This window comes from Odontesthes bonariensis, chromosome 5, assembly GCF_027942865.1.
Source record: "Odontesthes bonariensis isolate fOdoBon6 chromosome 5, fOdoBon6.hap1, whole genome shotgun sequence".
Lineage (NCBI taxonomy): Eukaryota > Metazoa > Chordata > Actinopteri > Atheriniformes > Atherinopsidae > Odontesthes > Odontesthes bonariensis.
The window spans coordinates 21,911,909-21,934,144 of record NC_134510.1 but is presented as its reverse complement, the minus strand read 5'-3'; the positions used below and the strand labels follow the sequence as shown (position 1 = coordinate 21,934,144).

The following is a 22,236-nucleotide window of genomic DNA, read 5'->3' as shown; positions in this document are numbered from 1 at the left end:
ATGAAATTGATTAATTTGCTCTCAGAAAAGGTGTTTCAAGTTGTTAAACTCTCCTTTGAGGATTCTTATGTGAGCACAGCAAATCACTTTTTCTAAGTCAGAAGAGTCCGGTTGGCCCCGCTGCAATGAGACATCTGAGGTATAAATCAGATTTGCCTGGTCAGAAGGCACATGACAGGATAAGTAAGCGAAGGTAAGCTTTTACTCAGGCATCTTCCCAGACAATTTGTTCTGATGTGATTTCGTAAAGGAATACAGCATACTAATAAACTTACAAGGGTGCACCCAGTCTCAAACATCTCGGTTACGTTGCTGGCCGGCTGCCCATTCACAGCCTTTATCGCCTTCCCTCATCTATAGCTACAGACCCGGCCTCTGTGGGGCTTCATTATGAAAGGATGAAGAGCTGGAAACCATGTCTGAAAAACAGTGACAGTTCAACAGGTGGTCTGTTTGCCATTTAGTGTATTGCAGCACTTTGAAGGGAGCTGCTGACAGCATCTTTTTTTTGTGTGTGTTTCAATAGTACCTCTTTCAATGTCTGTTGGTGTTTTGCGCCTCTTCTAATCAACCAATCAATCACAACAGACAGGACTAAGATACTGACAAAGTCTCGCCAAAGTTTAAACTTGCCTGCGTAAGACAAAGAAAGATTTAAAGTCTTGTTTTCATTCTTTTTTTAAAAATTGTCCACAACTACTGTACAAATCTTATCAGAATAATGAAACAACATGAATATTTAGTATCTCAGTCACAGTGCATACTATTTTTCATAAAGCTTTGGAGTACAGTACATTATCACATGCATATTTCAGCATTCAGTATCAGAGCAGAGCGGCACAGATCACAGACACGATGTTCAACATAGTTTCCTCACGGTTTTTGAGCCTTGCGAGTGGCACAATTCACCACTACATGGTTTGTCATACATACGGTACTTGGCTACACTGGACAGAGCACTTCTTAAGACACCCACTATGCTGATGAATGCAGTGATGAGTTACAAAACAATGTTTAACAAAGTGGAAGTATTTCACACCCTACAGCAGTTTTTCACAAGCATGCAGACATATTTAACAGTCTTGCTCTTTTGATTCCTTTTATAGAATAATGCTTATATAACACCTGACTTCATCTAAGTGTTGGTGAGAAAAAGGTCTCCCTTGGCACTGAGACTCATACAGTAGCTTATAGAAAATGTCAGCTTATACCTGACACAGTTGCTTTCAGCACACAGAAGACTACATCTACACTGTTAAGGATACTTTTGAGTTCATCTGTTGTATAAGACAGAAAGATTGGATAAAGAGGTATTAGAGTAAGTACAGTAATGACCAGAAAACAGGCTGGAATTTATAATTCCGCCCCCCTTTTAGCAGCTACAGACGAGTCCAGCTGTTCCTGTGCAGTGAGATAATTAAGAGCATTAACAGTTTCAAGCCTTCACATATTTCATTTTGGCATAGAAGCACAGGGAGGGATTTTGATTATTCAGGTCTGCACATGCACACCTATGTATTAATGCTTTTGTCTGAGTTACCTATGTGCCCCAGTGTGCAGTCAGAGCCATATCATTTACAACAAGAGCAACGAGGCATGTGTGGAAACGGTGCTGACTGAAGCAGCATTACCAGTTAGTTCCTGAGAAGTTTTTGGATTTATGAAAGACTTTGAGTTGCTCTCAATTATAGTACACCAGAAGCTAATGAAGCATTTAGTCAGCATGAAATTTTAGGACCAGGGAGTCTTCAAGTGTGACACCCTGCTCTACAGTAACAGTCTCACTCAGAGATTACTAGCCTGGCTACCTTTACATAAGAACGTCCTGATGTGATATTGAGAGAATACAGTACAAAAGTTGCTGTGACAATAATAAGTAAAGCCGCTGTCATGGACTGAGCAGTTCCAGCCTCGTGCAAGTGCTGTGCACCGTCATTCACACTGCGGTAAAACTCCTGGGGCCATGGCTCTGGGTTTCCCGCTGCCTTCCTTTCTCAACAGTAACTGGGTAAAAGATTGATACGCTTCTGTGCCGGCCACTGCTTTTCTGCAACATCTCCCCACTGGCACTTAATTAAGTCTGCATTACTGTCTCACAGCTGTTGCATTTAGAGGTTGGTTCCGGTCCAGTCCAGCATGGTGAGGAGACCAGTTGAGATCCTGCTTGTTAAGACAGTGCAGTTGTCCCGCACATTTCCAGAGTGCGGATTTTCACCTTCACTGACTGACTGTCATTCTGGGGAGGCATGTCCGCAGAAATACAGATGAGTTGTGTACATATATATGTATACATATATCTATGTATATATATATATATATATATATATAGAAATTAGTTTTGATTAGCTTTTTTCCCCACTATAGAATCATTGGTTGCCTCTTTCATCAGTCTCTTGCTTGGAGTATTATTGTTCTCTTCTTATTTTTTTGCATAAAAATATTCCTATCATGTGTCAGACAAACGACACACAGAAGATCCTGCTGCGCTGTCCAGGCTCCGCCTCAAGTGAAGTACTTGCAGTTTGTGGACTCAATGGTACAGTATGGTGTGCACTTGAGGTAACCATATGATCTAAAACAAGAGGAGAAAAAAAAAAGGTTTTATTTTTTATGCAGAAGTTTCTTTCGTGCACACGTACTATACATTATATGCTTACCCTGGAAGATATGAGTTACATGTCTGGTATCCAAAGTCTTTCCCATCACACTCCTCGGCCCCTTCGTGGCGGTATCCGTCTCCACAGTAGGCATGTTTACACTCTAAAGGTTAGGGGAGACGGCAGGAGCGTGGGAGTCATGTTGTACGTGCGCAGCAAAGCACAGCTAAGGAACAGTTAAAGACCATCTAATGCAGACTTACTGACACATCCGTCAGTCACGACTCTGTTTCTGTCATCACACTCCTCCCCACTGGAGATCTGCACTATCCCGTCCCCGCAGTAACCGTCATCATCGGGTGCGTTTTCCATGGACTGGAAGGGCGTCAGCTGGAATGGGAGAGTCTTTTGCAGAGTTTTAATAACGTGAACAAATAGGAAAAGCTGTCTGAAAGTCACCATGTGTTCAGAAAATAAAAAAAACATTCAGTTTTACTGAACTCAGTGATACCTGGATTGGTAGCCAGCCATCGACGTCTTTGAAATAGAGAGATCTCTGATCTTTTCGGAATGCAAGCGCATTATCAATATGAAGATGCTCCAGTTCTTCCTCGTTGCTCACCACAAATATCTAAATGAGAGGCAAAATGAGAAGATTTATTGTCAAGTTTTCAATATTTAGTTCATTTGGCATCAGTTTAGACGCGTGGAAGTGCAATTTTGAAATACTAACATGAAAACGAAATATCCATGCTGCCATGTTTCTCAAAACATTTCAGAACTTTGTAGTTGCAGAAGTTTTATTGGTTTTTTTATGGTTTATCACAGCTGATTCATCCACACTAATTCAAAAGCTATTAAAATTTTTTTTTAAAAATCACAGAACTATCTCGAAAACATCATTATTTAAAATACCCTTTAGTCTACATTGCAGCATTGAATTTAAGAATTTGATTAAATTTTTTTTGGTAAATATAATCATAATTTTGCATTGGAGTTTTTTCGGTGATATATCAGACAACATGCATTTGACTGCAGCAAAGCTGTTCATTTCTCACCACAGGTACTGTGGGATAGTTTCCTGTAGAAAGATGATCATCAACAGGAGAACTACCAAAGGAGCTGCAGCCACACTTTCCTGGAGGCCCTGGTGGACCACGTGCTCCTTTTGTTCCGACCATGTATAGTCCTACACAGAGCAAAAAAAAAGTGTATGAAAAGTCACAAAGCAAATGCATTAATTCGATTTTTAAGAAAAGGAACACACACAAAAAAAACAAAAACAAGCAGAGGCTTCATGTTTAGTGCAGACTAACGGAACATTGCAGGCTTAATTAGCTGAAGTTACACTGTAAATAGGAGTGCAGGCTACAGGCGTTAATATAGATACCATATGTCATTAAATGTGCTATCTATGATTTATCAGTCAAGAGGCAAACACAATCAGCTTATTTCATACGGAAACATGATCAAGATAGATGTCCCTTTGACTATGTGGTGACATAATATTTGTAAAACTTTAGGAAGGCTCGCCATGTTTGAACCCACTTTAGCCACATGATGTCATCATGAGAGCATCCTGTTTCAGCTCAGGAGATTAGATTTCTCTGGAGGCTAAATAAGACTACTGGTGTTACCTCTTACTTTGCTCTAAAGTGTGCTTGCTTTTGCTGACTCAGGTGTTTGCCTTCCCCTCTCATTAGAAATGCAGCCTTTCACACACTCAGCACAGAAAAAAGAGCAGAGTTGAATCCCTGCAAGTGCAAATCCATGGCCTGACTGTGCAATATGTCAATTTGGAATAAGTATCCTCAAAGCTTTAAAGTCTGTTACAGCTTTTCACCTGTGGCAGGTGCACCAGGAGGACCTGGGTGACCTGCAGTTCCCTGTGGGCCTGCAGGTCCCATGGGACCGATTCTTCCTGGGTCTCCTTTCATTCCCTGAAACCCAATCAAAACAATACAAGTAGGCAAAGTTTAGAATATCTCCTTCCACCGTGTTTTAAAGGGTAAAACTAAGGTACAGAGTGAGCAAAGAAAAACATTGAAGGGATACACATCAGAGATATTACTTGAGCAGCAATCCATTCTTCTTCCTAAATGTGTTTGTGTTGGAAAAATAAGAACAAAATAAAAAAAGATACAGAAGATATTAACAGAAACCGAATCCAAAAATGAAAGTTATTCAAACCTGTGATTTGATTGAAAGTTGTACAAAGCAACAGATATAATATTGAAAACTGTTGTTTTTTTCGTCATTTATTTTTGAAAGATATGCGCTCCTTTTGAATTTAATACCTGTACCACGTTTCAGAGGAGTGGGACAAGGTGGAAATTATTGGCAAAAGCTCAGAAACATGACTGCGTACGAGAAGTGCATCCCAGAGTGAGTGCTTCAGAGGTAGCTGTGGAGAAGTTCAGTACTCAAAGAAAGATTGCGTGGCCCAAAAAGCTGAATTATTCAAAAGTGATATTTGCCAAGTTGAAATAGCAAAGGATTCAGAGGTTTTATCCTTTAAGGCAGGGAAAATAATAAAAGATTCATAGAATACAGAGAAATCTCTGCACTGCGTTAAAACCACATTCTGTGGTGGAAACTACCAAACCACATTGTGCACCGATTAAAACAGCATTGGTGTGTATGGTGAAAAATTCTGAGAGCTAAACTGAGTGCAATCAAGACTTGTAACGCAATAAAAAAACATTGGTCACGTGAAAAACATGCCCGGAACTATTGAGCAGCTAAATAAGTCAAAAATGTTCCTGTTCCCTGCGCTGTCAGATCCTCTCACATGTGTTGCGTTCGTTTGTTCTTGCTGTATTTTCTCCAAAAACATACGTTTAAACATTTTTTTTAATCTATAAAGTTAATTCAAGCACAAATATAACTCCACGTGCTTAAAAAAATAAATCTAAACAGATTTGTCCACAGTCTCCTCACCTGCTTGCCCCTCTTCCCTGGTCGGCCTGTGGGTCCTCTGTTTCCTGAGATTCCAGGTTCTCCTTTTGGACCCATTTCACCCTGCACACACGCACACACGGAAAAAAAATCCCATCAATTCAATATTCCAAAACATAGATTAAATCAGCCTCTTTAGAGACCCTAGAGAGAGAGAGAGTGTGTTCTTATTATTTTTCTTACTTTTTGTCCAAGCATTCCAGGGAAACCCATTGCACCCTGTGGTTAGAGAGCAGCAGCTAATGTTAACTGATTACACACAGTATACTGGATGCACAATGAAGCTGATACTCTGCCCACCTTGTCTCCTTTCAGTCCACTCTCACCACGGTCTCCTCGAGAGCCCTGATGGTGCAGAATGCAATGTGTTACAGCGCGTTCCTTAATGTTATCTTCTGCTTTAGGATAATTACCAATTCAATCACATACCTTTTCCCCTTTATACCCCGGTAAACCCTACAATTTAAGATATATAAATCGTGAGATGAGATAAAACATGAACAGAGTAAAGTTGAATACAGTGCTTCAGGTGTAGATCATACCCTTGGCCCAATTGGTCCTCTGCCTCCAGGCAAACCCATCAACCCCGGGTCACCTTTCTCGCCCTAATGTGGAAAAAAAATATGAGTCTTGGAGTGGCTTAATGTTTTTTTTTTTTAAAAACCCACATACCAATAGTCTTAACCAAACCCAAAGACTTTGAACTAACTTTATGATGTAACACAAACGAGTTTCACTGTACGGGATTGACTTGAAATCACAGTAGTGCTATTCCACTCTACTTTATTACCTCCGATTTCCCTGTACGATGCCTACGTAAAGCGGCAATAAAGGAATCTTTATTTTATATCTATCCCGCTACTTAGTGCTCTCATGTAAATGTCATAGTTTATATGATCTACATTACGAGGTCTGACTTACTCACTTTGGCCCCATTTGGCCCTGGCCATCCTGCCGGTCCCTGCTTCCCTGGAAGTCCAGGAGGCCCTGTCCGACCCTGAGATGAAATATTGATTTTTTTAAGTTCATCGTATCAGGGCTTTTGATGTCTTTTGGCTCTACATACAGAATAAAGAAAGAGAGGAATCCAAACGCAGTATTAGCTGACGGCCAGCCCGCGACAGCATCTATCAGTCGCTGCTGTACATGCAGGGGAGAGAATGGCTTTAACGAGCCCTGTCACTTTGCTCCCTTTAATTAAATGACGAGCTGTATATAGAACAGGAGTCTGTGCTTGTTGGGAATAAAATGATTAATGATCTGGCTGAAGCACTAAGCTAAATTGCACTGCAGTGCTGGAAACCTGCTCAGTAAGGAGGCTGCCTTTACTGCTCTACCACAGCAACAGATAATTCGGGAGGTCTCTCCTCCTCTGCCTCATAAAAAACTGTGCCCTGATCTCTCAGTAAAGCTGTGTGCATCTTCCTCCTGTTCAAACAGAAGGGAGGTCCATCTGACAGGGAAGCCCGATGCTGAATGTCAATAGGGAGGCAATATGGTTCCCTACCATACTAGAGGGGACCAACAGCATATTGAATCCCTTTGCCATAAAAAAACAGCCTGTCTCAGCAGCCCTGCCTGCATCCCTTGCATCCTGCCTGTGTGACTGTCCTGTCTCCTGTCAAGGTTGTACCTGCACACAATTTCTTGATGTACACACCCTGGCGCTGGCAGCGCTCTGACTTATAGCCAGTGAGCAGGAGGAGGCTTTGTATCTCATTTTTCAGTAAATCCACTTACAGTAGCAAAGAATATGGAGTGATTAATGGAGACTCTCACCTTTTGCCCAGGTCTTCCGATTTCTCCCTGACAACAGGATGCGAAGGAGGGGACAAGGACACCAGTCACTTACTGCACTTCCCGAAAGCATTTTTCAGTCATGTGCAACAGGTCAATTAAACCTGAGTTTATAAAAGATAATGAGTAGATTATAAAATCAAATGCAAGCACACTAAATAAACTGCCTACCTTCTCTCCTTTAGCCCCCCTTATCCCAGGTAATCCAGGTGGGCCCTTATGGACATAAAAACAACACTTGTTCATAAATCATACAGATCGCTATCTAAATCAGTTTTATTGTCCACAACATCTCACCACAAACTCATGTCTGCTTCTGAAAGAGCACGGCTGCATTTTAAATCAGCAAAAGGCTGACTGGTCCCTATTGATTTAAAAAGTGCCTTGTGGGTCTCTTTTGATAGACTGAAATGCTGCTGCAGTCCCGTTGGTGCTGTAACTGTCGGAAATGTACAACTACGACAAAAGCTTCAACGGTCATTTGGTGATTCTGCATTTCACCTCTGAAACGCTGGGCTTAGAGCAGAGGACGTCGGACTACGAGAACCTATTGAACCAAAATGTCTATATCTTTCATCACTGGAAAACACAAACACAGGGACACGAGTGTGTGTTGGTAATCCCTGGAATTTACGCGACACAGTATGCCTTTCCAAGCAGACAGCCCTTCGGACAGTTTCTGAGAATGATGTGTGGCACACTGGCAGGCAGTGGAAAAAGGCTATTTGTGTCACAGCTAAATGTAGAGCGTTAATGAGTTGCTGTGCTGCGTGGGTCAGAGAAATCCCCATCTCTTCCTCTGCAGGAACTATCGAGTTGGAGCGGGGATGGGGTTAATATGTTGCGGGAGTACCAATGCTCAACACCTTGAAGCTATGGAGTTTGAAACGGTTTCTGATGAAGCCATACTGATATTCAATCTGATCTGCGTCAAACTGAAGTGGATGCCTCGGAAGAATCTAATGACAAAGTCCCAGATCTACAGTTCAGTCTTATTGCTCTGATAACCATGATGTTTGAGAGGTGTCCGGTGCGCTACCTGAGGTCCAGGGGGACCAGCAGGCCCAGGAGGGGCCTGGACACAGGCAGAACCTTTTTCCTCATGGTCCAACTTAGATCCACTGTCACGATGTGAACTGTCTTCATCCTGTGAAACAAAAATGCTAATAAACTACAAATATATATATATTTTTATAGATGTGACCAATTCAATCTGAGGGGAAAAGTCTGAGAAATGAGTACCCTACTTCAGGCGGCTTACCAAAGTGTGTCAGAGGTTCATGTTTCTATTGACTTTATATTACAACCTGCAAACTCATTCATCCCGAAGAGCATGTTCCACCATCAGTGTTTACCCAAGAAGCTCGCTCAGCGGTCAAAAGACTGAGCGACGGGCCATATGGATCTAACTCAAGGACATATCAACAGTCGGATATTCCACAATAGAAAGTCACATGACTTTGACTCACAAGTGTGTGGCGGCGCCAAAGTGAAGGGGGTGGAGGAAACAGCGGGGGTGGCGGAGGACTCAGCAAACAGCATGGGCTGAAGCTCTTCTGCTGCTCCTGGGATCTGGGAGCTGTGCAAGCAGTCACAAATTACATCACGTGTCAAAGTTGGGAGAGGACAGTCGGTGCGTGTCATGTTTATGTGTTGTTTTAACTTCTGCACCAGTGAAACGGAATCATCCTCATGAACATGAGTAAAGAAATGCTTCATCTCGCACCGACGTGTATCTGCAACTGAGGAACATCTGTCAAAACGCCAACAAACCCCACACATACAGTAAAAATGGGATAAATCAAAGAGGTTACAAGATGCTCGAGAAGCCCAAGCAACAGCGAAACAGGTGCAAACTATCAAATCATGACACGCTTCCAGCAGGATTCCTAGAGCTGGTCACAGATATGAAGCGCCCCTCACTGAAGCTCTGAAGCTGCTCTTGCTATTTATAGAGGCATTTCCAGTCGACCTCATGGGAAACAAGAAAATAAAAACAAGTATACTCGGTTAAGTTGGGCTCAACGTGAATCTCAAAACGAGGAATTTAGAGTGTGTGCTTTTACACCTGTGCATGCATACACTGACAGCTCACACATGCACACAGACATGCAGGCTCAGATATATCGAACGCTCCTACCTGCTGGGAATGAAATGAAGCTGTCCAGAAGTGAAGATTGAGCCAGGCCATAGGAAAGCCACAATGGCAGATATAGTCCAAGTGTTAGAAGAGTCATGCTGCCACAGATAGTTGCCTGACTTTATGTCCGAGCCACAGCAGCCTTCACACACTGCCTTCTTCCTCTCCTTCTCTCCTCACCGTCCTCTCCCTCTGCTCCCCTCTCTCACTGCTCGCTCTATCGGTCTCCCTTACGCCCTCACAAGAGGGTACGCTGACCAATGCCCATTAAATCTTTCCTCCGCATCAGTGTGCGCTAAAATTACAGGAGACAGCCCGCCAGCTGCCTCTGGTGCCAATATTAGATCTCTACTACTGTAGGGGGTGTTATTGTTGTTTCCACTTCTCTTGGGAGACTTACTAGAGACAAACTCACAGTTTGCCTCGCAGCCGAAAGGATTCTGTATGAAGGTACTAAAGAGCATTTGTGCATCCTCCTACAACACGGAGTCCTCTCTATTGATGACCATTTCACCATGCACTGTGGCATCCGTTCAGTTTAGGCCATTTTCACTGCACACGTTCCACCAAATCAAGTGGCAGCATTTCAAAATAGGTTCTTTGGTGAATATGGGAGCTGTTTAAAAAAAATAAAATAAATAAAAAATAAGGTGATAGACTCACACATCAGTTGCACTGCAAAGAAAGGTGTTTCTATTAGTTTAGTAGATTTTAAAGGCAGAGATTAAACTAATAATACTAAAACATATGAAGATATTATGTGGAAGTTCAATCAATTTTCTTTTTTTTAAGGTTTTGTTGGCTCTAGCGGCCTTTATTTGAAAGTAGCATGACAGGAAACAGGGCAGAGAGAGTGGAAGAGTGACATCCAGCAAAGGGCTACGGGACAGAATCAATCCCAGGACAGCTGCCAAGGGGCAAAGAGCCTCCGTACATGGGCTGCTCGCTCATCCCACTGAGCTAAACAGCACCGCGTCAATTGAAACAATTTTCAACCAATTTCCTGGATCAATATAATGAAGAAATCAAAAGAGCCATTGGGAAAATATTCATCAACTTTGGTCGATAAACTGACTTGTGTGTCAGACTGAGCTAGTTTAGGCGGTCAAAAGGCTGCTTATAAGTGTATCGATCATACTGCTTATGGGGACAGATATGTACATACAGGCACCCAAAAGTGGCCAAAAAACAAGTAACTTTCTGTAAGCTTTCAAAATCTACTCCTGAAACAAATATAAAGCTACATAAAAAAAAAAATTAAAAAACACCCCTGGGGCTCTAATATTTCCCTCCTTTATATTTCCTATATGTGGACTAAACATTCAACAGATGAAAGCAGAATGACCCAAAAGCACTTTATTAGACTCCCAATACAAGCTGTGAAAGTAGTGGATGCAAATTTATGAATATATGAGGAAAACGGTCAAGCAAAGTCTAGTCTTTGGTTCCAGGTTATCGAATACAATCATTTTTATTATTCTTTATTTGAATCTTTTGTATTCTGGTTAGAGAGCTTTTTTTTCTTTTCTTTCTTTGGTCTGTTTGGACAAAAAGCAGTGAATTGTATTAGTTTTTTTTAAAATGACATTTTATTGATCAATTCATCTAAATAATGACAATCTAGACACTCATAGGTACAGCCCTTTTTAGTAGAAAGAAATGTATGATTCAACATAAAAAAATAGCACTAGATAATAGCATTAAGAATATTTTGCTGTGGCATGATACGGTTATTTACTACAGTGTAGTAGCAATCATGAAAGATTAGGTTATTTCATAGAAACAATCACAACAACAAAAAGAAAAAAGCTTCATGTTTCCCAGTTTCCCAAGGAAAAAACCTCACAGCTGCTCTGGATGGAGATTCATGTCTAGAGGTTGGAGCGTGTCAGCCAAGGAAACTCCTGTAAAAACAGACAGATTAGCATCACATTAAAGGGCAATTTAGCCTTTTGTCGCATAGACTACTTTGGAATCCATCCAACCAACATAAAATTTGTCATCCAGTGACTCATAAAAGGGTTCTTCCTCACTAAAACTCAACTTTAGGTCTGACAGAATAAATTTAAATAGTGACAGCACACCCCAAACAAGGTGTAGTCTTCCTTGTGGCCACCATGTGAGCAGCCACGGAGCTCAGGACCATGGATTCCGAGCTCCATACAACCTTCAAATCATGTCTGCAAAAGGGTTGCGTGGATACATTCAACATAAACAAAGAGGGCTACGCTTTCTAATTATGGGACCCTTGAAATAGAAAGGTCAGGTTGGTGTGAGTTGGAGGGATTGTGAATGGGATACAGCAGTTGTACAGTGCACCTGGACTGTATGGATTAATATTAAGTACGGCGCGTCAGTCGCATTGTGCTGGGAGATTGAGAAGAGAGTCAAGTTTTTGATACTCCACGCCACTTTCAAACTGAATGACCGTTGCTTTAAATCACAGCTGGCTTTGCTGCTCTGACTGTGTCACTCACTCATCTTCTTCCAGTGAAAAAACAACAAGAGAGTACGTGGTATTATTTGCACCTTTGGTAATACAATGAACACAGTTTAGCCAAAACAAGGCCTTGCCCCAACCTCCCAATGAATTCCTTTTTGATGGAGAATCTGCGGGATGCGCTGGATTAAACATGACCCACAACGACCCCAAGGTTTTACTGCAATGTCCGTGGTCCACACACTCAGGACATCCCAGAGTGCCCCTGTCCGTGCCCGTATGGCTTAAAGCTGTTACAGATGCAGGAGAAACCAACACAACATTCAGCCTGTGGTTTTAATGTGTGACTGAACAAATGTTTTCTCAAATCAAATCTGCAGGGACACTGGACAGGAAATGGATAAAAAAAAAAAATGTTTGAGGTGAACCCAGAAGACATCACTTGTTATGCATAATCAACTCTCACTTTTTGAAAGGCAGCTAAAAATGTCCACATGTCGTGGATTTGGGAAGTATTACACCGGCATGATCTGGATTCAGCCATGGATGTTGCTCTGGGTATGAAGAGAGCTGTAGCACCTGCGCCTGACCACAAGGTAGAGCTTGGCTGTGCATGCCAGGAAGTGAAGTAAATGCTTGTTCAAGGTGTTACAAAAGAGGGGTGACTTGTTCAATTTCCAACCACTGCTGTAAACACTTGTTCGGACGAATAGCTGATTTAACTAAAGGTGATCTAGGTGAGCGGACTACGAAGAATATGGAGGGCTGAAACTGAGAGAATCTAAAATAAATACAGAAACGCGTACACGGCTCAATAGATAAATTATTGCTACAGTTGATGTAAAACAATAATAATAATAATTACCACGTGACATAAATGGACTTTCTCCTCGTAAAAATAACACAAGATGAAAACAAAATAAAGATTAAAAATGTAATAAAAATTAAAGCACAAATATCATCTTTTATACGCCGTCTATTGGCTAAATTGACTTTTAGATGATCTTTGTAGCGTTTATTGGGACATTAACCTATTTGATGAGTCATATATGTAATTTTGTTATTTTTGGATTTTAAAAGTTCTCTGTAGAAATAGGAAGCGTCACTGAATCAGTGACGTCCTAAAAGAAGCCACTAAGATGAGCAGCCCTGAAAATCCAAACTCAAGGGGACTCCTTCATTTTGACTGATACATCCCTGAGGTGCCTCTAAGTGCTGTTTTAAAGGTTGTAGGTACCTGCTGTTTTCTGTCTGATGAAGGGTCAATGAGCACGTTGAGCAGACTTGGCCTCTCCCAGTCGCTCAGGCTGAGCTCTAAGGCACTGCGCAGCTCCTCCACCGTTCTCACCAGCAACCCTCGACCTCCGAAGGCCGCCATGACCTCATCGTAGCGGGCCTCAGGTAGGAGGGACACAGGAGGGACGCTACAAGGGAACATGCTTTCATTATGCCACAGCTTATAACATGCATGAATGCAACCACCACAGTGAATGTGCTGCGCAGCGACTCACATAGAGGTCAGATCTCCCATTTTTGTCATTTCTTTCCACGTCTCAGGACTTACTCCACTGTATATCCCATTATTATTGACCACAACAATGACCACAGGTAAATTATACCTGATAAAAAGACAAAAAAAAGAAAAGAAAAGAAAAGAAAAAACTGTGAAATGTGCATAACAAAGTGCTTAACAGGATTTAATGATTAGAATGGAACTAACCTGCACATGGTCTCAACCTCCATGCCAGAAAATCCAAAGGCGCTGTCTCCTTCAACACACACAACTCTTCGGCCTTTGTTCCTGCTCTTCTCCACAGCAGCTGCCGCTATAGCAAACCCAAGGCCCACTCCCATCGTTCCAAAGGTGCCCGCGTCCAGCCTGCACAGAATCAGAATTGGTGTGACAACATTCTTCTAAAATGAGGCACACATTTGACCTTCTCCAGTCAAATATACAAAGATGTCAGCTGTGTCTTCGTGTCTCAAAAATGATTATTTGTTGGCCATAAACTGTTTGCAAAGAAAAGGTATCTAGGCGTTTCTTTTTTTGATTCTTTTCTAACTGCTTTGGAATTAGTATTCAACTACTTCAGTTCAGCGTTTCGTTCCCTATTTGTCACACTAGTACCACCCAAGCACACAAAGCCTTGCCAAGAAATAATTAGCAAATTTACAGATAATTGTCAGACACTTGAATACATCTGCAAACATCCCAACCAAACGGGAGGTCCAAAGAAAAACTCCATCGTGCTCATCCGCTCCCCTTCATTGAGCCTTGCCTGTGTCGAGGTAGGTGGTTATTCAGCATGGTGCGTCCGATGTCCATGGTGTTCGCGCCCTCGCTGACAATGATGCAGTCACGTGGCAGCAGCTGGGACATGTGATGGAACACTGTGTAGTAGTTCATGGGCAACGTTGCCTGAAGAGCGAGTGACTGGAGGACAAAAACAAGAGACAATCTTGCAATATTGTATCCGACATGATTTAAGATACTTCTCGTAACAGCTAGTGAGTCAAACCAACCTTGGATATTTTTTCGTTGGCAGCCATCTTGCTCTTCAGCGTGCTCCACCACACAGCATCATAAGGATATTTCCAGCCGTCTTTGCGGACACACGTCAGGAGCTGAAGAAGAGAAGAAAAACGATTTTTAAAAAAACAACAAACACTGTGTGTGGAGCTGTTCGGGAATAGTGCGTCTTTACACAAATCGCAATCTCATCACCTGAGTGACAATAGCGCTGATGTCACCCAGGAGAGCAACAGCTGGCCTCACATTGTTACCCATCTCCTCAGCACAGAGGTCGACCTGCAAGAGGAGCATAATTTATTTATTTTATGTTGTCACGATACAGCATTTGCAGAACCAGCAAATTAAAGTGCAGGAAAAAGTGGCTAAAAACTTTTCTTTCATAGCTTATAAAAGGGTGACGGATATACTGCAACAAAAATAATTACCCTTTGGGATGAATAAAGTATTCTTTCATTTAATCTAAGTTAATAGGAAAAGTTCTAATTCAATTTCATTTTCATGACAAAGCGCACAATTGTATTTTGAATCTGAAAGGTAGCGCCTACTGTTTTCTGGGATTTGTATGTAACAAATCCCAGAAAACCTGGCAGCCGTTTACACACCTGGATGATCTTAACATGAGGGTTGAATCTGGGTGGCATACCAAAATGCAGGATCCAATTTAGTCTGGCTCCGAGCAGAAGGATGACATCAGCCTGGAGAAGAGCTCTTGGTAACAGTAAAAAGATATAAACCACTGGGTTAAGAGACTTTTTCTGACTACGTCTAAAATTATTTGTTCATTCATTACCTTGACACGAGAAACTAATTAGACATTATCATCAGCTATAGAGCTTGCAGCATCAATCTAGAAGTCATAAATCAACTAGAGAGGAAATCAAATCAAACTACTTATTAGGATTTGGCTTTTGTTGAAAATTGCACTATGGTTCGAAGGTGTGGGCCTGAATTTTTTATTTTTCTTTAACTAAGCTTTATCAAACGTACAGTCAGGACACAAGGGATATATAAAAGTATGTCTGAATAACACCAGTTTTGGAATTGGTCATTGCTTAGCAGAGACAAGGGGAAGCAGGGCCTGATGAGCATATTCATAGATCCCCCGTTCACTGAATGCGGAAGAAGAAGCAGCGTAATATCTTGAGCAATTTTAAGGGCATGGGAGTTTTTTTTACTGGCAAAAAGTCAAAATCTACAATTTGTAGGAAGAAATATTGGTTTTTGGAGCATAACTGCCAGAGAGAGACTTTGTTTCAATTCAATTCAATTCAATTCAAAAATACTTTATTTATCCCAGAGGGAAATTAAATGTTGATGTAACTCAATTAAATCAAGGAGTTATTATAGATGCTGATGGCTGTGGGCAGGAAAGATTTCCTGTAGCGGTCCGTTTTGCATCCAAACTGAAGAAGCCTTTGACTGAAGAGACTCTGTTTTCCGATAACAGTCTCATGGAGAGGATGTTCAGGGTTGTCCATAATTCTCTTGATTTTATGCAAAATCCTTCTTTGCATTATTGTCTCCAGAGGTTCCACAGTCGTCCCCAGAACAGAACCAGCCTTCTTTATCAGGTTGTTGAGTCTTTTTAGGTCCCTGGTTCTGATGCTGCTGCCCCAACAGATGACGCAAGAGGAAATGACGCTCTCAACAACAGACTTGTAGAAGATCTGCAACATCTTGTTGCAAACCTTGAAGGACCTTAGCTTCCTCAAGAAGTACAGTCTGCTCTGTCCTTTCTTGTAGATTGCTTCACTGTTGTGTCTCCAGTCCAGTCTGTTGTCCACATGAACACCAAGGTATTTATATTCCTCAACCACCTCCACTTCTTCTCCCATGATGGAAACAGGGTTTGATCTGACCCTGTTTCTCCTGAAATCTACAATCATCTCCTTTGTTTGTTAACATTCAAGATGAGATGATTGTTCCCACACCATGCCACAAAGCGGTCCACCAGCTCTCTGTACTCAGCTTCTTGTCCATCTCTGATACACCCGACCACTGCAGAGTCATCTGAATATTTCTGTAGATGACAGGAGCCTGACTTGTACTGGAAGTCTGAAGTGTACAGAGTGAAAAGGAATGGTGAGAGTACAGTCCCCTGTGGTGCTCCTATGCTGCTGATCACCTGGTTAGACACACAATTCTTCAGTCTGACAAACTGTGGTCTGTTTGTCAGGTAGTCATTAATCCAGGTAATTGTTGAGGCCTCCACCTGAGTCTTCTGGAGTTTCAGACGAAGCAGATCAGGCTGGATTGTGTTAAATGCACTGGAGAAATCAAAGAACATGATCCTCACAGTGCTGCCTGCTTTGTCCAGATGACAGTGGGTTTGTTGAAGCAGGTTTATGATAGCGTCTTCAACTCCAACTCCATGGCGATAAGCAAACTGCAGGGGGTCCTGATATGTGCTGGTTTGCTTACACAGGTGGGTCAACAGGAGTCTCTCCAGGACCTTCATGATGTGGGATGTCAGGGCAACAGGTCTGTAGTCATTGATGTCTGAAGGATGAGTTTTCTTTGGTACCAGAACCAGACAGGATGTCTTCCACAACAGTGGTACCTTCTCTTGGGTCAAGCTAAGGTTGAAAAGGTGTTGCAGAATCCCACAGAGCTGCTCTGCACAGGCCTTCAGGACTCGGGGGCTGACACCATCTGGACCTGCAGCCTTGTTCCGGTTCAGTCTCTCCAACTGCCTCTTCACCTGACTTCTAGAAACAGAAAAGTGGGAGGGGGAGGCAAAGGGGACAGCAGCATCTCCTGATTGGGTTGAAGACAAACTAGTGGAAGCAGAAGAATCCATGACTGAGGTGGAGATGGAGATGTTACAGGAAAGCTGTGGGTCAGAGGAGGGTGGGATGTCTCTTTGGCTGGGAACAGGAGGGGAGGATGGTGAGCTTGTTCCTGAACTGAACCTGTTGAAGAATGTGTTCAGCTCATTTGCTCTGTCCAGACTTCCATCCATCCGATCCTCCCTCTGCTTGAGGCCTGTGATCTTCTTCATTCCTGACCACACATCTCTGATATTGTTCCTCTGCAGTTTACTCTCAAGCTTCTTTCTATACACCTCCTTGCTCTCTCTGATCTTGACTTTGAGCTGCTTCTGTATACTCCTCAGTAACTCCCTGTCTCGCTCCCTAACGGCTCTTTTTTTCTTGTTTAATAGTTCCTTTAGCTCACTGGTGATCCAGGGTTTGTTATTAGGGAAGCATCTCACTGTTCTGGTGGGGATGGTGTAGTCCACACAGAAGTTTATATAGTCAGTCACACACTCAGTCATGGCATTAATGTCCTCTCCATGTGGCTTACAAAGAGAAATCCAATCGGTTGCATCAAAACAACCCTGTAAGGCTTCTTCAGCTTCCTGTGACCACTTTCTAATAGTCCTTTTTGTGACAGGTAGTCTCTGGACAAGGGGTTTATATGCTGAACAGAGAAAAACAAGGTTGTGATCTGATTCTCCCAGGGGAGGTCTTGATTTGGAAATGTATGAATCCTTGACATTTGTGTAAAACAAATCCAATGTCTTGTTTTCTCTGGTAGAGCAGCTGACAAACTGTTGAAAAGTTGGCAGTGTAGCAGAGAGTGAGGCATGATTAAAATCACCAGATATTGCCACAAAAGAATTGGGGTGTTGTGTCTGTATCTTAGCAACAACGGAACTGATGACATCACATGCAGTGTCGGCAACAGCTGAGGGTGGAATGTAAACAGCCACCAAAACAACACTGGTGAACTCTCTTGGCAAATAATATGGACAAAAACTTACTGCCAATAGTTCAATGTCAGGACTGCAGAGACGACTCTTCACAGTAACATGTCCTGGGTGACACCATCTGTTGTTGACAAGCACTGCCAATCCACCCCCTTTCCTTTTCCTGCTACTCTTTAAATCTCGATCTGCTCGTACAGTCAGGAAGCCCGGCAGAGAGACGCTGGAGTCGGGGACATGATCCTGCAGCCATGTCTCAGTAAAACACATAATGCTACATTCCCGATATTCTTGCTGAGTCCTTGTCAAGGCTAGAAGTTCATCCAACTTGTTAGCTAACGATCTTACATTGCCCATGATGACGGATGGCAGAGATGGTTTGAACTTCTTCTTTCTTTCTCTCCTCTTTGCTCCTGCTCTGCATCCACGACGCCTCCTTTTCAATTCCAGTGGGATTTCTGGCTTCAGTTGTCGAATTATTTCTGCTTTTCCTATGTTAATCAGCTGCTCCCTGTTGTAAACCACCCTGTTGCTATGGTTATGCATCATAACAAAAGAGCAAAATATACAAAAGTATTGGGAAAAATCAATCCAGCTGCACAGCATCCAAGGCAGGAAGGAAAAGTTGTCCAAAAAAATGCAATTTCTTCCAAGAAAAAACAGGAATGAAATTTAGAAAAAAAAATAAATCTCAATGTGAGGTACAGAGCTACTCCAACGTGCTGCCACCCTTGGCGGCACATTCTAGAACTAGAATAGCATATAGCATTCACACCCTGGCAAGTTTTCCACATTTTTCCACATTTTCCACATTTAATAATGTATCAGACTCAGCTTGGACTCAGATTACTTCTGTTCTTATCAGTCCACATAACTTGAAAAGGTCTGAAAATCAGAGGAAGGCAGCCTGTGTGTGTGAGAGCTTTTGTAACTTTGCCTTACCTTGGCAGACAGCTGTGATGAAATCATGAAACAGAATGCATGTCAATTTTCCTTTTCCTGGCTTTAAAGGAAAGTACAAGTGACAAGTGGCCTTGTGAGCATCTGGTTACTTAGCTACGTGTTGCCTGGAAACACATAAATCTATTTTTCTGTGGTGTACAATTATGATTCCATCTAGAAATGTGTTGGCCTGTGGGTATGGTATAAACATGATAACCTCCATGTTTTCTGATTCTTTGAATCAAAAACATGCAAAGGCATTTAGGCCCAATGTTATCTATTTCTATATTTCATACTTCTTATTTAGGTTTCTGGATGACGAGAGAGCCTCTGCACAAGAATTCCAATGTGTTTGGACTGTTGGTTTATGCACAAATGGCAGATAAAAAACCTTGAACCTTGGACCTATTATTGTCAGGAACATGAAACTAAACAGCTATTTACTCTAATTCTGGGGAATATAAAGTTTGTTTTATAAACCTGACCCTGACGTTTGGGAAATATGTGCAAAAGTATGCAGTTTTCATTCATAACTATAGAGTTAATACGAGAGTTGTGGTTGAGATTATTTAAAAATCAAATGTTGCTGCGACTATCGAAACTAAGCAGCTTGCTTAGTTTAGAGAGTGTGGCTGACCTTGAGCGGGCAGCAGCCACACAGTTGGGGTGATCATCGGGCAGGGTTCCTTTCCCCATTGGGGTGGGGAGGAACGGCAAGCTGCTTATTTCCACAAATTCCCGCAGCACGGTTTCTGCTCTGCTATAGGCCGCTCCTGTCAGGAACAACGTCATTCCAATCATCGTGATTCAAACTTCAAACTTCTTCACCAGTGATGAAACAAAGTCTGGGTTTTTAGCTTAACCAGTGTGATGATTCCAACAGAAACAGCAAATGTTTGCCTCCGCGTTACCTTTCCCAATGATGACTAAAGGTGTCTTGGCTGCTTTTAACACAGAGATGGCCTCAGTGACTGCAGCGTGGTCAGCCAAACTCACTGGTGGAGGTGGACAGCAGCTGGCTTCTCTGCAACAGAGACAGTTCTCTGAGTGTCTTGTACCTGAGCTGCAGCAGTGTTGTTATGCATTAAAAACATTTCAATAAGTAATTTAAGAACGACAACAAACCTGACTTTGCTCCTGTCCACTTTAGCATTGACCATGTCCCCCGCAATGTCAACGTAAACAGCACCTGGACGGCCATATATGCTCGTGCGGACAGCCTATGAGCAACCAAAAACACCACAAAACTTCCTTCACATCTGTTTTTACCATCATCCAGCAGTGCGAAACCTCAACTGGAAGTCACTTGGATGCATTTGTAAACCAGGATAAAGACAGGTAATGTAAAAACCTTCTCTATGACTGAGGGGATAGCTTCTAGACTGCTCGGTCTGGCAGAAAACTTGCTGTACAGGCGGCATGCCTCCACCTAGCAACATATAAAGTCAGCATGAGCTTCGTGAAGCCCTGTCAGGTGAAAATCCACGGGAAGGTGTGCCTTACCTGAGGGAACTCCTGAAAGGCTCCAGCTGTCTCCTGGTTTTGATCCGAGGACCCCCCAATAACAACCACCGGCCTGCACAAAAGCAACATTCACTTTATAAACAACACGACCCTAAAGTGTGCATGTGAGGCGTAAAAGTTTATTTATGGAGTAATACCAGCAGTTCATGTTGGCGTTGGCCATCCCACCCAGAGCATGAATGAGTCCAGGACCGGACACCACCAGGCAGGCACCGGGTCTGGGTTCAGATAACCACAGTTACAAAAGAGAGACAGCAGCTGCTCACTTTATTCTGTTCAGTAGCTTAAGGTCTTACCTCCCTGTAATGTATCCAATGGCAGATGCTGCATAGCACGCCTGTGGAGGGACAGATATTTATGATGTATCAGAATTACAGTGTAATACTTGTGTCACAGATTGAGCTTCATCAATCACTATGTTTTTTTTTTACCGCTTGCTCGTTGCGCATCCCCACATATTTGATCCCAGCAGCCTGAGCAGCCATGGCCACCTCAATGATAGGAACACCAACTATCCCAAACATGTACTCCACATTCTGCAGGGAGAAACATATCTCACCGCAAAATTCATCTTATCTCAGCATGCTGAGATCAACCAGTTTTTTTAAGAAAGTGTGAGTTAAGCGAATGTCATACATTAAAAGTTTGCCAAACATGACCACATAGCACTTGAACTTTGACATAGTTTGCGGAGCATTCACATTACATTTAATTATGTTCCACGTTTCCAAACCATCTTACCTGAGTTTTCAGAGACTCAGCAATCAGCTCAGCGCCTGTCACTTCGTCCATGACTCCTCAGCAAAATGTTTTCTATACTTTTTAACACCAAACTTTCATACTCTGTCGTTTCAACCCGTTACTTTGGCTGGTTACTTATTGAACTGCCTCAACTTTGCCTCTTCTCTCAACGTAACCACCCGCGGACACGCCCTCTCCACACCACTTCCTAGTTATAAGCCAATCACCAGAGACGCTGCGTGTGACCTCACCCAGGCTGGGTTAAAGGAATACACACACAAACACACGGGGCAATAGTGGGATTGTTTATCGTCCTCAGTTAACGAGTGACTTGCATTATTAAAAGTCCTGAAAAATCTGAAACCAAAAAGCTTAGGCAGTGATGGCACTTTTCACTTTCTATCAACTTAAATGGCAGTATTTTCTGGGCTCAGCACAGAGCAAACGCAATTCCAGTACACTGAACGCATGAAACGCAGGTATTCCTTAACTTTTTTTCATGTGTCATGTCAAAATATCCATAGTCAGGCATTTAAAACAATTAAAGGCAACAATCAGATAATAAAATTTTAAAAAAAAGACTCGTGCTCATTATTAAATAACTCATTTATTACTCATAAAATATACAGCAATCTCAGTACTGAAAGAATTCATTGGAATTTTGAATTCACAGTCATAATTTCTATATACATGCTAGTTTCATTCCTCTTCAAGAAAAAGCAAGGGAAAAAAATCCTCTCCATTCTAATGAAGCCAGCAAATGTACATATTTCCAGTTAATACGATTTTTTTTTTCTTCAACAGACAAAACTGGGAGATTTTGAATCGTGGTATAATCGAGTGGTTTGTTCTTTC

General features: G+C 42.2%; 2 protein-coding genes across 2 annotated transcripts; both read right to left on the bottom strand.

Moving 5' to 3' along the window:
- Positions 1-678: 678 nt before the first annotated feature.
- On the bottom strand, positions 679-9,720 carry colq (collagen-like tail subunit (single strand of homotrimer) of asymmetric acetylcholinesterase). The gene is made up of 17 exons (XM_075466642.1): positions 9,493-9,720; positions 8,822-8,931; positions 8,392-8,499; positions 7,524-7,568; positions 7,335-7,361; positions 6,481-6,552; positions 6,098-6,160; positions 5,985-6,011; positions 5,856-5,900; positions 5,739-5,774; positions 5,538-5,618; positions 4,441-4,537; positions 3,656-3,786; positions 3,109-3,228; positions 2,861-3,002; positions 2,658-2,760; positions 679-2,572 (listed from the first exon to the last, which is right to left on the bottom strand). Exons 1-17 carry the CDS (start codon positions 9,587-9,589, stop codon positions 2,503-2,505), a joined length of 1,374 nt encoding a protein of 457 aa, XP_075322757.1. The 5' UTR covers positions 9,590-9,720; the 3' UTR covers positions 679-2,502.
- A 1,122-nt stretch (positions 9,721-10,842) lies between these two features.
- On the bottom strand, positions 10,843-21,570 carry hacl1 (2-hydroxyacyl-CoA lyase 1). Its single transcript, XM_075465337.1, has 17 exons — positions 21,382-21,570; positions 21,072-21,176; positions 20,937-20,977; positions 20,778-20,858; positions 20,620-20,692; positions 20,468-20,545; positions 20,242-20,336; positions 20,028-20,140; positions 19,754-19,889; positions 15,068-15,173; positions 14,658-14,741; positions 14,456-14,557; positions 14,212-14,366; positions 13,653-13,811; positions 13,444-13,551; positions 13,170-13,356; positions 10,843-11,396 (listed from the first exon to the last, which is right to left on the bottom strand). The coding sequence occupies exons 1-17, from the start codon at positions 21,430-21,432 to the stop codon at positions 11,364-11,366; spliced, it is 1,707 nt and encodes a 568-aa protein (XP_075321452.1). The 5' UTR covers positions 21,433-21,570; the 3' UTR covers positions 10,843-11,363.
- Between the last annotated feature and the right edge of the window lie 666 nt (positions 21,571-22,236).

What these genes read in the sequence shown, in the direction of transcription:
- colq (XM_075466642.1), bottom strand. Translation starts at nt 9,589, where the DNA reads ATGACTCTTCTAACACTTGGACTATATCTGCCATTGTGGCTTTCCTAT. An exon ending in CTGGAATGCTTGGACAAAAA is followed by an intron (nt 5,619 to 5,738) that starts GTAAGAAAAATA and finishes GCGTGTGTGCAG; the next exon opens with GGTGAAATGGGTCCAAAAGG. An exon ending in ACTATCCCACAGTACCTGTG is followed by an intron (nt 3,229 to 3,655) that starts GTGAGAAATGAA and finishes CCTCTCATTTAG; the next exon opens with ATATTTGTGGTGAGCAACGA.
- hacl1 (XM_075465337.1), bottom strand. Translation starts at nt 21,432, where the DNA reads ATGGACGAAGTGACAGGCGCTGAGCTGATTGCTGAGTCTCTGAAAACT. An exon ending in TTTAGTCATCATTGGGAAAG is followed by an intron (nt 19,890 to 20,027) that starts GTAACGCGGAGG and finishes TGTTCCTGACAG; the next exon opens with GAGCGGCCTATAGCAGAGCA. An exon ending in GTGGCTGCTGCCCGCTCAAG is followed by an intron (nt 15,174 to 19,753) that starts GTCAGCCACACT and finishes ACTGTTACCAAG; the next exon opens with AGCTCTTCTCCAGGCTGATG.